The sequence below is a fragment of the Coregonus clupeaformis genome, unplaced genomic scaffold (assembly GCF_020615455.1).
Source record: "Coregonus clupeaformis isolate EN_2021a unplaced genomic scaffold, ASM2061545v1 scaf0001, whole genome shotgun sequence".
Classification (NCBI taxonomy): Eukaryota; Metazoa; Chordata; class Actinopteri; order Salmoniformes; family Salmonidae; genus Coregonus; species Coregonus clupeaformis.
In genome coordinates, this window is record NW_025533456.1 from 2,124,625 (window position 1) to 2,136,636 (window position 12,012).

Consider the following 12,012-nt stretch of genomic DNA (forward strand, 5'->3'; position numbering starts at 1 on the left):
TTTTGGGGACAGCTAGCCCAGGTCTCTGTGTGTGCTGCCCCCTGTCCTGCTCACAGTCGCATAGGAGGGATGAGGGCTATCATTGTGTGAGGATTAGCGCTTCCTGTGTGTCGGACTATTACACTAGGAGGGGGAGGACAGAGAGAGTGGGGAAATGAAAGAGAAAATGAAAGAGCGAGTATGAAAGAGAGTATGACAGAGAGTAAGATGTGGGGGTGAGGGGGGGGCTCTACAGCTGCACTCTGAATCACACAAGCACTGATTATCCCTATCACACACACACACACACACACACACACACACACACACACACACACACACACGCACACACCACAGAACACAGGAACTGAAACATAAAAAGAAAGTGAGGCCAAAAAAAGGCAGAATAAGTAGACAGATATAGCACCCAGACAAAGGAACTGAGGCAGACAGTCAGACACAGAGCACTGAGACAAACAGCGAGAGTACACTCAGACATACAGAACATGTTGACATGCAAGCAGAATACTTAAACAGATCAATGAATGGACTGAGACCAGCTATGCTGAGACAGAAACACTGTGACAAACAATTTACAAAGCCAGACACACTGACAACCAAAAAGCACTTTTTTCCACCATCACCATCATTTTATTTTTTCTTTACATCAAAAAATGGGAAGCACATGTTATCATCATAACTACAAAAACAATGGCTGGGAAAAACCATACGAAGGCTAAAAAAAAAAGTACAACAACTAAACTGATCTAATGTAGGATACAGTGCAGACAATTCATGCAGGACAGAAAACTTGAACTCTCAAGTGCTTTGAGAGAGGAGGAGAGGGAGAGAGATGGTAGAGGAGGAGAGAGGGAGAGAGATGGTAGAGGAGAGGGAAAAGGAGGAGAGAGGGAGAAAAAGAGAGGTTAGAGGTAGAGAGAGACAGAGAGAGAGAGAGAGAGAGAGAGAGAGAGAGAGAGAGAGAGAGAGAGAGAGAGAGAGAGAGAGAGAGAGAGAGAGAGAGAGAGAGAGAGAGAGAGAGAGAGAGAGAGAGAGAGAGAGAGAGTGTTAGACAGAGGGAGAGATGAGAGAGAGAGAGAGAGACATGGAGGGATGAGGTAAATCTATCAGACATCATTCATCCTGGTCCTTGGGAGGTTCAGTTGGTTTATACACCACATTCAGCTATTCTAGCCTGGTACCCAAACTTCACAACAGTGAAACATAGCACAATCTGTTTGAATTCCAGGCTACTTCAATATGTCCCTTTGCAGAGATAACCAATCAATTATGGATAAACCGATTACAATCACTGATATAGGTAATTGTTTTTCATGTCTAAAGTTGCTGCTGTATGGTCAATCATAAAGGCAGGAACCAGGATTGCCAACATACATTGTATATACGGGCTGGTCAGTGTAACACAATCATCGTCAGTATCATTCGCATTTTCACTATCATCATCTGTTTCAATGGATGTATGGACAGCAATGTACAAAGTCAGTGCAACTCCATTGAAACAACAGTACAGCAGCAATACAGTTAAAAAAGTGAAAAGTATGTAAAAATAATAATAAACATACAAATAGTAACCATGGTTAATATATATACTGAACAAAAATATAAACACAAATGCAACAATTTTTCTGAGTTACAGTTCATATAAGGAAATCAGACAATTGAAATAAATAAATTAGGCCCTAATCTATGAATTTCACATGACTGGGCATAAGCCAACCCACTTGGGAGCCAGGCCCAGCCAATTAGAATTTGTTTTCCCCACAAAAGAGATTTATTACAGACAGAAATACTCCACAGTTTCATCAGCTGTCCAGATGGCTGTTCTCAGACGATCCCGAAGGTGAAGAAGCCAGATGTGGAGGTCCTGGGTTACATGTGGTCTGTGGTTGTGAGGCCGGTTGGACATTATATTTTAGTCATTTAGCAGACGCTCTTATCCAGAGCGACTGACAGTTAGTGAGTGCATACATTTTTCATACTGGCATTGCAAGCACCATGCTCTACCAACTGAGCTACACGGGACATACTGCCAAATTCTCTAAAACAACATTGGAGGCGACTTATGGTAGAGAAATGAACATTAAATTATCAGCTCTGGTGGACATTCCTGTCAATTGCATGTTCCCTCAAAACTTCAGACATCTGTGGCCTTGTGTTGTATGAGAAAATGGCACATTTTGAAGTGGCCTTTTATTGTCCCCAGCACAACGCGCACCTGTGTAATGATCATGCCTTTCAATCAGCTTCTTGATATGCAACACCTGTCAGGTAGATGGATTATCTTGGCAAAGGAGAAATGCTCACTAACAGGGATGTAAACAAATTTGTGCAATTTTTTTTAGAAATAAGCTTTTTGTTCTTATGGAACATTTCTGGGATATTTTATTTCAGCTCATGAAAGATGGGACCAATAGTTTACACGTTGCGTTTATATTTTTGATCAGTATACATAGAAACTGCCACTACTGCACTGGCCTGTTTTGGTATAGTGTTCGTACCATATATCCTAGAGTGATATTCCACCTTTTTCTCCTTCACCTCATTCCTATTCCACAATTAAAAGAGGAATTTCATTCATATGTTTGACTAGAACTAGCTGTAAAACATACTTATCTAGTCTATTACGATCCAACACACGAACGTCACTGTGTGCCATTACACTACAAGATAATTCTGTGACATCATATCATCAAATAAGGCCTCTTCGTGTTCTTTGAGATAGTGGTATCGTAACCATGCCGAGATGCCGACTGAATTAGTACTTCAAAACAATCTAACATTATATTATAGACAAAATAGACCGAACTGACTAGTAGCAAAATTACACAGAATAACAATCAATCTTTATAGAATCAATTATAATTCTATGATGAAAATACATTCCCTTGTCAGGGGCCTTTAATAAAAAATTGACTGACACCATTCAGCAGCCAATCATATGCCTTTTTACTCAGTAGTGTCCGCAGGTTGCTCTGCTTCCTCCCCAGAACCAGCAGTGATTGGCTGATCTTCTAAGGTAACAAGTTTCTCAGGAGATTTGGCCAATCGTTCCTTTTCATCCTTCTCTCCAGTGTTCCCATTGGCTGAGAGAGAACTCGGATCCTCCACAGTGTCATTGGTCAGGGTGGCGGGAGGAGAAGTCTCGGTGGGGACGTTGGTCAACACAGGGTGTGTCTTCATGTGTCCCTGTTGATGGAAACACAGAAAAATAGTATTGGTTAAGTGAACAATAATTTTAATTAGAATATATTTGCTAGCATGAAAACACAATAAAACATGAGAAATAGCCAAATCTCAAGAATCACAATTTAGCTTCTGTCAAGTGTTCTGTATATCCATAGGAACGTATGGTTCTAATACGATCTATCCTTATCTTATGTTTACCTTTAATCCACTGCGGCTGGCGTATGCCTTCCCACACATGGTGCAGGAGTAGGGTTTGGAGGGCGTTGAGGCTGGGGTGGCTAGCTGGGAGGCCTCTGGTACCTTTGGAGCCCTATCGCTCTCCTCTGTGGAGCTAGGGGTCTCCTTCTCACTCTCAAGCCCCATTACTGATGAGGTATCTCTGGGTGCTGTGCCCTCGCTCTCCCCTTCAGATTGGGCCACCTCCCCTTCAGGACTGGGCTCCTGTGGGGTGATACTGGAGGCCTGGGGGGCTGGCTCTGGAGCTTCTTTAGGGGGAGGGGGTGAGGGTGGTAGGGATGGGGTGAGGGTGGCAGGGGAGTTCAGGGTGGATTCAGATTCAAGGCTGAGGAGGAGTCCATCTGGAGAGTTGGTCTGGTTCTCTGTGGTTGACCCAGAGCCGTTAGTGAGCCCTCCTGACCTACTGCTATCAGTATCCACACCTGGTCTGGGGGGACAGAGGGCGAGAGGGACGTTTTCCTTCTCCTCTGCCTCACCCTTCACCACTGAGGCGGGCTGGGAGCTGGTCGCGGATGGTCGCCTACTTGGGCTGGTGTTAGAGAGGTCAGCTGGGGAGTCTTGCGAGTCTTCTATGGAGGCTCCAGCGGGGCCGTCGTCAGACTCAGATCTTTGCCCCAGGAGCATGGGGTCTTCTGGGGAGGGATTATGGGTCAGAGGTGGGCTAATGCTGGCTGTTGAGGGTGAGGGTTCAGACTCTCCCTCTATATGGGGGCTCGGGTCAGCTGCATGGGATTCCTTGGTCGCTGGCCCTCCTGAGTCCAAGCTGCTGACCAGCAGGTTAGGGTTAGAGATGGAGCTGGTCATTGATAAGGCCAGGGGTTGGAGGCCTTGAAGGCAGGGTTTGGATGGAGAGGCTGTGGTCATTTGGCTCAGATCAGTGGGATCCTCTTGGGGCATATTTGGGCCTTCCTCCCCCTCTCCCCCCGGGGGTATCTGACCACCCAGGTGCATGCGGATGTGTTGCTGCAGCACCAGGGCATTGGTGAACTTGCGCGGGCACAGCGGACAGGAGTTCTGGGTGCGGGAGTTGGCCGGACGGGCGCGGTGGGTGGCGAGGTGGGCCCTCAGGCTTCCCTTAGTGGAGAAGGAGCGTCCACACAGCTTACAGGGGAAGGGGCGTTCGCCCAGGTGAGTGGCCTGGTGGAGACTCAGGGCCCTGGGGCAGGAGAGCACCCGCAGGCACACACAACACTGGTTAGGGGCCAGGGCGGGATTGGTGGATCCTGGGAGATCCTGTCCCTGGCTGTTGCTGCTCACCATGGCCCCAGGGTTGGGGTTGAGGCCCAGCGCTGCCATCATCTCCCTGCGGTAGGCGTTGGAGCTGGTGGTCAGGTCGTGGCCGTGGGTGTCCCTGTTTGAGGAGCCGTCTGCTTGGCCGCAGGAGGACGACTGGCCCCCTCCCTGGTGCTGCTTCTCCAGTGTCATGACCAGCCGCTGCAACTTGGAGGTGTCGGAGGTTTGGGTGAAGGAGGACGAGGGGGAGGACGTCTGGGGTTTGGAGTAGGGAGGGTAGGGGAGCTGGGAGGCAGTGGTGTGGGTCCCTGGGGGACAGAGGAGGGCAAGGTGGTGGGGCGAGGGTCCTCCGGGGAAGAGGATCTTGGGGAAGTGGGCCAGCTGGGAGTAGGGGGAGCCTGGATGGATGGTGGAGTGTGGAGGGGTGTTCTCATCAAACCTCTGCTGCTTCACCCCTTTGAACTGGCCACCCATGGAGGAGGATGATGATGATGATGAAGGTAACACACTACCCGAGGCGCTGGATGCTGCAGCGGAGGCCCTGTTCAGCTGTAGCAGGGAGTGAGCCGTGGACAACAGCGCCATGTCCATACTGGGTGGCATAGGTATAGATGATGGGGAAGGCCGAGGAGACGCCCCAGACAGGAAACTGAGCGCCATTCCTTCTGTCATTCCTTTCACGCCACCGAACGGTGGCTCCTCATCTTCCGCCCGGCGCTTCCTGCGTCTCTGGCCTGCGGTGGTGGCGACAGGAGCGGGCTGCTCCAGAGCCGGAGGGAGCAGCGAGAGTGACAACTCCGGGTTCTGCTCACGGTGGCGCAGGAAGTGGGCCTTGAGGTTCCCGCGGGTGGTAAAACGGCTGAGGCAGACAGGACAAAGGTATGGCCTCTCCCCCGTGTGGGAGCGCAGGTGGATTTGTAGCGAGGAATCGCTGCTCAGGACCTTACCACAAAACTTACAGGCATGCTGTGGACGCCCTGCAGATGAGGACCCGGCCGAGGAGGAACTGGACAGCAGCAGGTGGTCCTGGGAGTGGCTGGTCGTGGGGAGGGGCGGGGTGGGGAAGCTGACCCCGTTGCTGTGGCCGAACAGGGAGGTGTTGGAGGATTTCTCATGGAGATAGCGCGGGGGTAGACCCAGGGACAGAGGATGCATGGAGGAGGCTATCGAGGAGCTCCAAGTGGTGGAGGGCGAGGTAGAGTGTGGTGCTCTGGTCCCATTACTGTGAGAGGAGAGGCTGGGCTTGGTGACAGCAAGCTGGGGGAGGAGGGAGGGGAGGCAGGCCAGGAGAGGGGAGGCCGAGGATGGGACAGGGGCTGAATAGGGATGGTGTGTTGGGGAGGGGGATCCTGCTGTGGATCTTTGGTGGTTCTCTCCACTACCAGCCTGGGAGGTGTCTTGGGTATAGATGGCCCCTCCTAGCCGGAGAACATGCCTACAGATCTCCTCGGTCATCTGCATCTGGTGGATCTGCCTCTGCTGCAGCACCCTCAGCTCCTCCAGGACCACAGCCAGGGTCAGGGGCACCTGGATCTGGCCTTGCCCCGGCACCGGGGGGCTGGAGCCGTTCTGATGCCCAGGACTGGTGCTCTCCTGGCGGGGAGGGAGGGAGGAGGACAAGGAGGAGGTAGTGGTGGTGGCAGAGCTGCCCATCTGTGGTGAGGTCATAGTGGCGTGGGAGTGGGCCTGATGGGAGAGGGTGTGGCCCGATGTCTGATTGAGGTTGAGTGGCAGGGATTGGGTCTGGGAGGATAAGGAGGGGTGAGGGAAGTCTGGAGAGAGGGATGAGTGGGTGTTGGGGAGGGAGGTGGTATAGGGGGCGATGTGGCTGGGCCAGTGGGGGGGCGAAGAGCTCTCGCTGGGGAGGGAGGGTGCGTGGAGACCCCCAGGTGACGGCCGAGGGGCCAGGGGGGGCTGGCGATCTTCGAGGGAGGTGGGGGAGGACGATGAGGACCCAGAGGAGGTCAGTTCGGAGCCCAGAGACGTGGACGGTGACTTTGCTGACAGCTGGTCGTCTATGGACAGAGAGAGAAAAACAAGGATTAAGACTAGTGCCTTTTCATCACTCTATTCAACCAAATGAAAAGTTCAGTTTCATGATCAAATTCATTGTTGATGTTAAGTCCCTATAAGAATCATGAAAGACCGGGTGCAAGGCTGCATGCTCTATGGAATTGAAGTGGGGGTCAACTTAAGTCCAAAAGTCCAAACCTTTAAGTGTAATCATTGATTACAACAATTGTTTCATATTTCAATCCCAATCTTAAAGTTGCAGTCTTCTCCTGTAAAGCAATGCATTAGCAGATATTGATTAATAGTCTACAAACAAACAGAGTCACAGTCGTTCCCTCTTCATGATATTATCTTGTCTTCTGTCTACTTCCTCTTCCCTGAGCAAAACTCTCCAAACGTATTCTTCCCACACAAAAGCTTGCAGACCACCTTGCTGCTATGACAACATGTTTAAATGGACAATGGCCATCTTCAAGACAACCCATAACCCCTCTTAACCCGTCCCTCACTCCTTTCATCTACCTATTCACCCTTCCCCCTCTGACGTCACATCAGGGGTCAGAGGTCGGGACACGCTAAGGGTACTGGGCGCTGTCCAGAAGCTTGTGATTGGTCTGCTCATCTGACCTTTAGAGCTCTGGGGTCAAATTCTTTCAGAATCTTGAGCACAGAGTGAGAGAGAGAGCGAGAAAAGAGGGGGGAGGGGGAGGGAGTATGGACAATGGAAAGACTAACTATTCCCTCCCAGAAGGACATAGTGATGGAATGAATGACTGTACTACTCGCTGCTGCTAAATAGTCTATCTTGGTTCTCTTCACAGACATCAAGTTGATCTCTATGGAAATGTATCTGTAGAACTTCTAATAAGTTATTAGTATTTTCTAAGGTGTAGAAAATGTTAAACGCAAGTGAAGGTGCAAGCATTCTGCATACACCCCCCCCCCCCTAAAAGATTTTACACACCAAGTCAATAGAGCAGGAGGGGGTAGAGAGGGAGGGAAGCATTCAGTGAGCATTGAGAGGGTAGAAAGGTGGTGAGAACAAGGAGGAAAGGAAACATGAGGGACAAAAGCAAGGAGAGAAGAAGAGAATAGAAGCAGAGAGAATGAGCGATATTTACCAAAAAGACCCCCTCCAGCTCTCTTTCCCCCCCACTGATCCAGCCTTATTGTTGATGAATAGGGAGACTGTCATCTAAGTAATGAAAGACCTCCAGTAGTCAGCCCTGAGCAGCCTGTTAGTTTCCTAGAGGACTAAACATCACAGGAAAATGGTCACAGATGGATGTTATCATCCAGGCCACAGGGACAAGTTTACAGGGCCAGCCCTCAAGTACCTGGGACTCGGACTCCACTACTGGGGCCCATTGCAGACTGCAATCCACTAAACGAACTTATTGCAAGAGGATATGACTTTTTGCCATTATAAAATATGCAAACAAAGAACCAAAATGCAAAGATCAAGTTATGCTGATGATTGGTCACCTGAGTAAAATGACTTTTTAGATATGAACGGTAACATTTTAGGAGGAATTTACATAAAATGTAACAAAATAAACAAACGTTGACTTTAAGCCTACTCTCTTAGCAGGATTTTAACTGCAGTTTCTGCAAACAAGGTTATCTTATAACGTTACCTTGTTTAACCCTATCGATCATCATCATAGTTGTAAATTCCGACCTGTAACTTTGTTTGTTGATTCATTCATATAACTATGGGAAATATCCTAGGAATAAAAACAGACGCATGCCTTAGAATAACCATAATAAACTTTTCTCACCGTGCGATAGTATCCGCGTGCCCCCCTGGTCCGAGTTAACTAGCTGCTGGGGTCGTTTCTGCTTCCGGCGTGACATGATTCACGAGGAGACTGAGAGAAGGGGGGCATTCGCCGAATAAATAACACTGGCCACTTTACGCACTTGTAGGCTTCACGTTCCAGAATCCAAACTCACATTTCAGGAAAATTAGAATTTCTAAATTGCATCTAGATAACGCTATAGAACGTTGGTCCCTTGCATGGAGAAAAACAAAGAGGGGTAGAAATCCGTATAAATGCACCGTCATATGAGGCTGCCTGGAGTGCGTGTGTGGCTGTTTTTCTAAAGTAGCCTCTCTCGCTGTCCAAAACTTGCGCCACACCTCCCCCGCTCCCCTACGCAGGCACACACAAACAGAGACACACAACCTCTTCTTGTTCCTCACTGATATTTGCATTTCAATGGCGCGGAACACAGACTCCCTGGTTCTCCCTTTTCTCTGTGTTTTGCGTATTTTCTCCACGCCATCACTAAACTCTCAATCAAAGATCATCCTGGGTGTTAAAATCCACATGAATAAATCAAAGTAGCATATTACTTTACTTGTTACATGTTGTTTGAACCCATTCAACTAGAATTTGTTGATTTACTTTCTGAGGTTTTGCCGAGATTACTATTAATTATTTTTGGCATAACATTTGGGGAAATTAAGTGATAGCAAAAAATACTTATAGCATAAGTTAATAACAAATTCAGAATCTTAAACAAATAAGATTAACGTTACATGAATAGCTATTTGTATTTTAATAATTTATCCTTGTATACTCAACAAGAGGTCAAGAGACAAGGAAATAATAATAGCCTTATCATTGCTTGCAATATATATGTGATCATTATGTGCTAAATATTCACGGGGAGGGCAAGGGGGATCATGACAGTCTATGGGTCCACCATTGCAGAATGAATGGGATTCATTTGCACACAGATTTACATATGGCTAATTATCAACAAAGAGGTGGTGTGAGAATGTTGAGGCGGTTCCATCCATTCCGCATCAGAACATGCATGTATTCCATTACATGTGATCCTACGCACTGACCCATCCTTATGCCAGTGTTCTGGTGCGCAGGCAGAGCTCTATTTAAAAAGCAGAGAATAGATGGGAATCTGCGACAATGGCGCACTGAACACAGTTGAGAGAGCATCTCTTCACTCTCAATATGAACCCCCGGATCCAGTGCTGCTCAAGCGCAATGCCCCTCTCCCAACCCCCGATTTTACATTTTACATTTTAGTCATTTAGCAGACGCTCTTATCCAGAGCGACTTACAGTTAGTGAGTGCATACATCCTGTAACACGTGGAGGAGGGAGGGAAAAAAGAAAAACAATTAAGCAGGTGTCTCACATACTGTACATGACATGTCCCACTCAATGGATGACGACAGGAAAGAAAAGCAAATGGCAACTTAAATGGAAAGAAAATAATTTCCTGTATTTCTTGCATTAAAAACAATGATTGCACAAAGATTTGTCTGCATTAAACTCATGCACCAAAACGGTAGCATTACCTGTATATTAAATTAATAAAGCATGTCAAAAGTTACCCAGAAAAAGCAACTAGTAAAAATGGATGCAAAAAATGATAACTTTGACACCATTCAACTTGTAGTAAGCTAATACTTTTTAATTATTAATAACATTTTATTACTTTTAGTTAAATTAGTACTACTACATAAAAGTCTAAAAACGTTTGTAAACTAGAAATATGTATTATATTATATAATAAAGGGCCTATTTGATTGGCCCCTTGAAATGACTAGCTAGCCAATTAGAATTTTAATTCAGCCGCTTCAAGATGTGTAGCTAGCTAGCTAGAAAAACGTATAGCATCAAAACATTTCTCAAAGGTCTGACTTTCAGCCATCGAAACAGGTAAGTTAGCTAAACCCAATGACTGTTGTGCAGAACTAGAGTTTTATAGAGTTGTATAGCTATATATTTTTTTTATATAAATGGGGTAGATCAGCTTTAATATTGCAGCTAGATTGTAGCTTCCATCAATCTAATAGTCTGCATCATTTCCAATCCCCCATATATTTTTATATATTTTTATTACATATACATATATATTTATATATATATATATATATACACTACCGGTCAAAAGTTTTAGAACACCTACTCATTCAAGTGTTTTTCTTTATTTGTACTATTTTCTACATTGTAGAATAGTAGTGAAGACATCAAAACTATGAAATAACAAATATGGAATCATGTAGTAACCAAAAAAGTGTTAAACAAATCAAAATATATTTTATATTTGAGATTCATCAAATAGCCACCCTTTGCCTTGATGACAGCTTTGCACACTCTTGGCATTCTCTCAACCAGCTTCATGAGGTGGTCACCTGGAATGCATTTCAATTAACAGGTGTGCCTTCTTAAAAGTTAATTTGTGGAATTTCTTTCCTTCTTAATGCGTTTGAGCCAATCAGTTGTGTTGTGACAAGGTAGGGTAAAGAAGATAGCCTTATATGGTAAAAGACCAAGTCCATATTATGGCAAGAACAGCTCAAATAAGCAAAGAGAAACGACAGTCCATCATTGCTTTAAGACACGAAGGTCAGTCAATACGGAATATTTCAAGAACATTGAACGTTTCTTCAAGTGCAGTCGCAAAAACCATCAAGCGCTATGATGAAACTGTCTCTCATGAGGACCACCACAGGAATGGAAGACCCAGAGATACCTCTGCTGAAGAGGATAAGTTCATTAGAGTTACCAGCCTCAGAAATTGCAGCCCAAATAAATGCTTCACAGAGTTCAAGTAACAGACACATCTCAACATCAACTGTTCAGAGGAGACTGTGAATCAGGCCTTCATGTTCGAATTGCTGCAAAGAAACCACTACTAAAGGACACCAATAAGAACAAGAGACTTGCTTGGGCCAAGAAACACGAGCAATGGACATTAGACCGGTAGAAATGTGTCCTTTGGTCTGGAGTCCAAATTTGAGATTTTTGGTTCCAACCGCCGTGTCTTTGTGAGACGCGGTGTGGCTGGAGTGTGTCAGCAGTTCCTGCAAGAGGAAGGCATTGATGCTATGGACCGCCCGTTCCCCAGACCTGAATCCAATTGAGCACATCTGGGACATCATGTCTCGCTCCATCCACCAACGCCACGTTGCACCACAGACTGTCCATGAGTTGGCGGATGCTTTAGTCCAGGTCTGGGAGGAGATCCCTCAGGAGACCATCCGCCACCTCATCAGGAGCATGCCCAGGCGTTGTAGGGAGGTCATACAGGCACGTGGAGGCCACACACACTACTGAGCCTCATTTTGACTTGTTTTAAGGACATTACATCAAAGTTGGATCAGCCTGTAGTGTGGTTTTCCACTTTAATTTTGAGGGAGACTCCAAATCCAGACCTCCATGGGTTGTTAAATTTGATTTCCATTGATAATTTTTGTGTGATTTTGTTGTCAGCACATTCAACTATGTAAAGAAAAAAGTATTTAATAAGATAATTTCATTCATTCAGATCTAGGATGTGTTATTTTAGTGTTCGCTTTATTTTT

General features: G+C 46.4%; 1 protein-coding gene across 1 annotated transcript; it reads right to left on the reverse strand.

The window, feature by feature from the left end:
* Window positions 1–2,922: 2,922 nt before the first annotated feature.
* Window positions 2,923–8,775, reverse strand: LOC123482927 (sal-like protein 4). Its single transcript, XM_045212160.1, has 3 exons — window positions 8,451–8,775; window positions 3,385–6,671; window positions 2,923–3,186 (listed from the first exon to the last, which is right to left on the reverse strand). The coding sequence occupies exons 1-3, from the start codon at window positions 8,524–8,526 to the stop codon at window positions 2,947–2,949; spliced, it is 3,603 nt and encodes a 1,200-aa protein (XP_045068095.1). The 5' UTR covers window positions 8,527–8,775; the 3' UTR covers window positions 2,923–2,946.
* Between the last annotated feature and the right edge of the window lie 3,237 nt (window positions 8,776–12,012).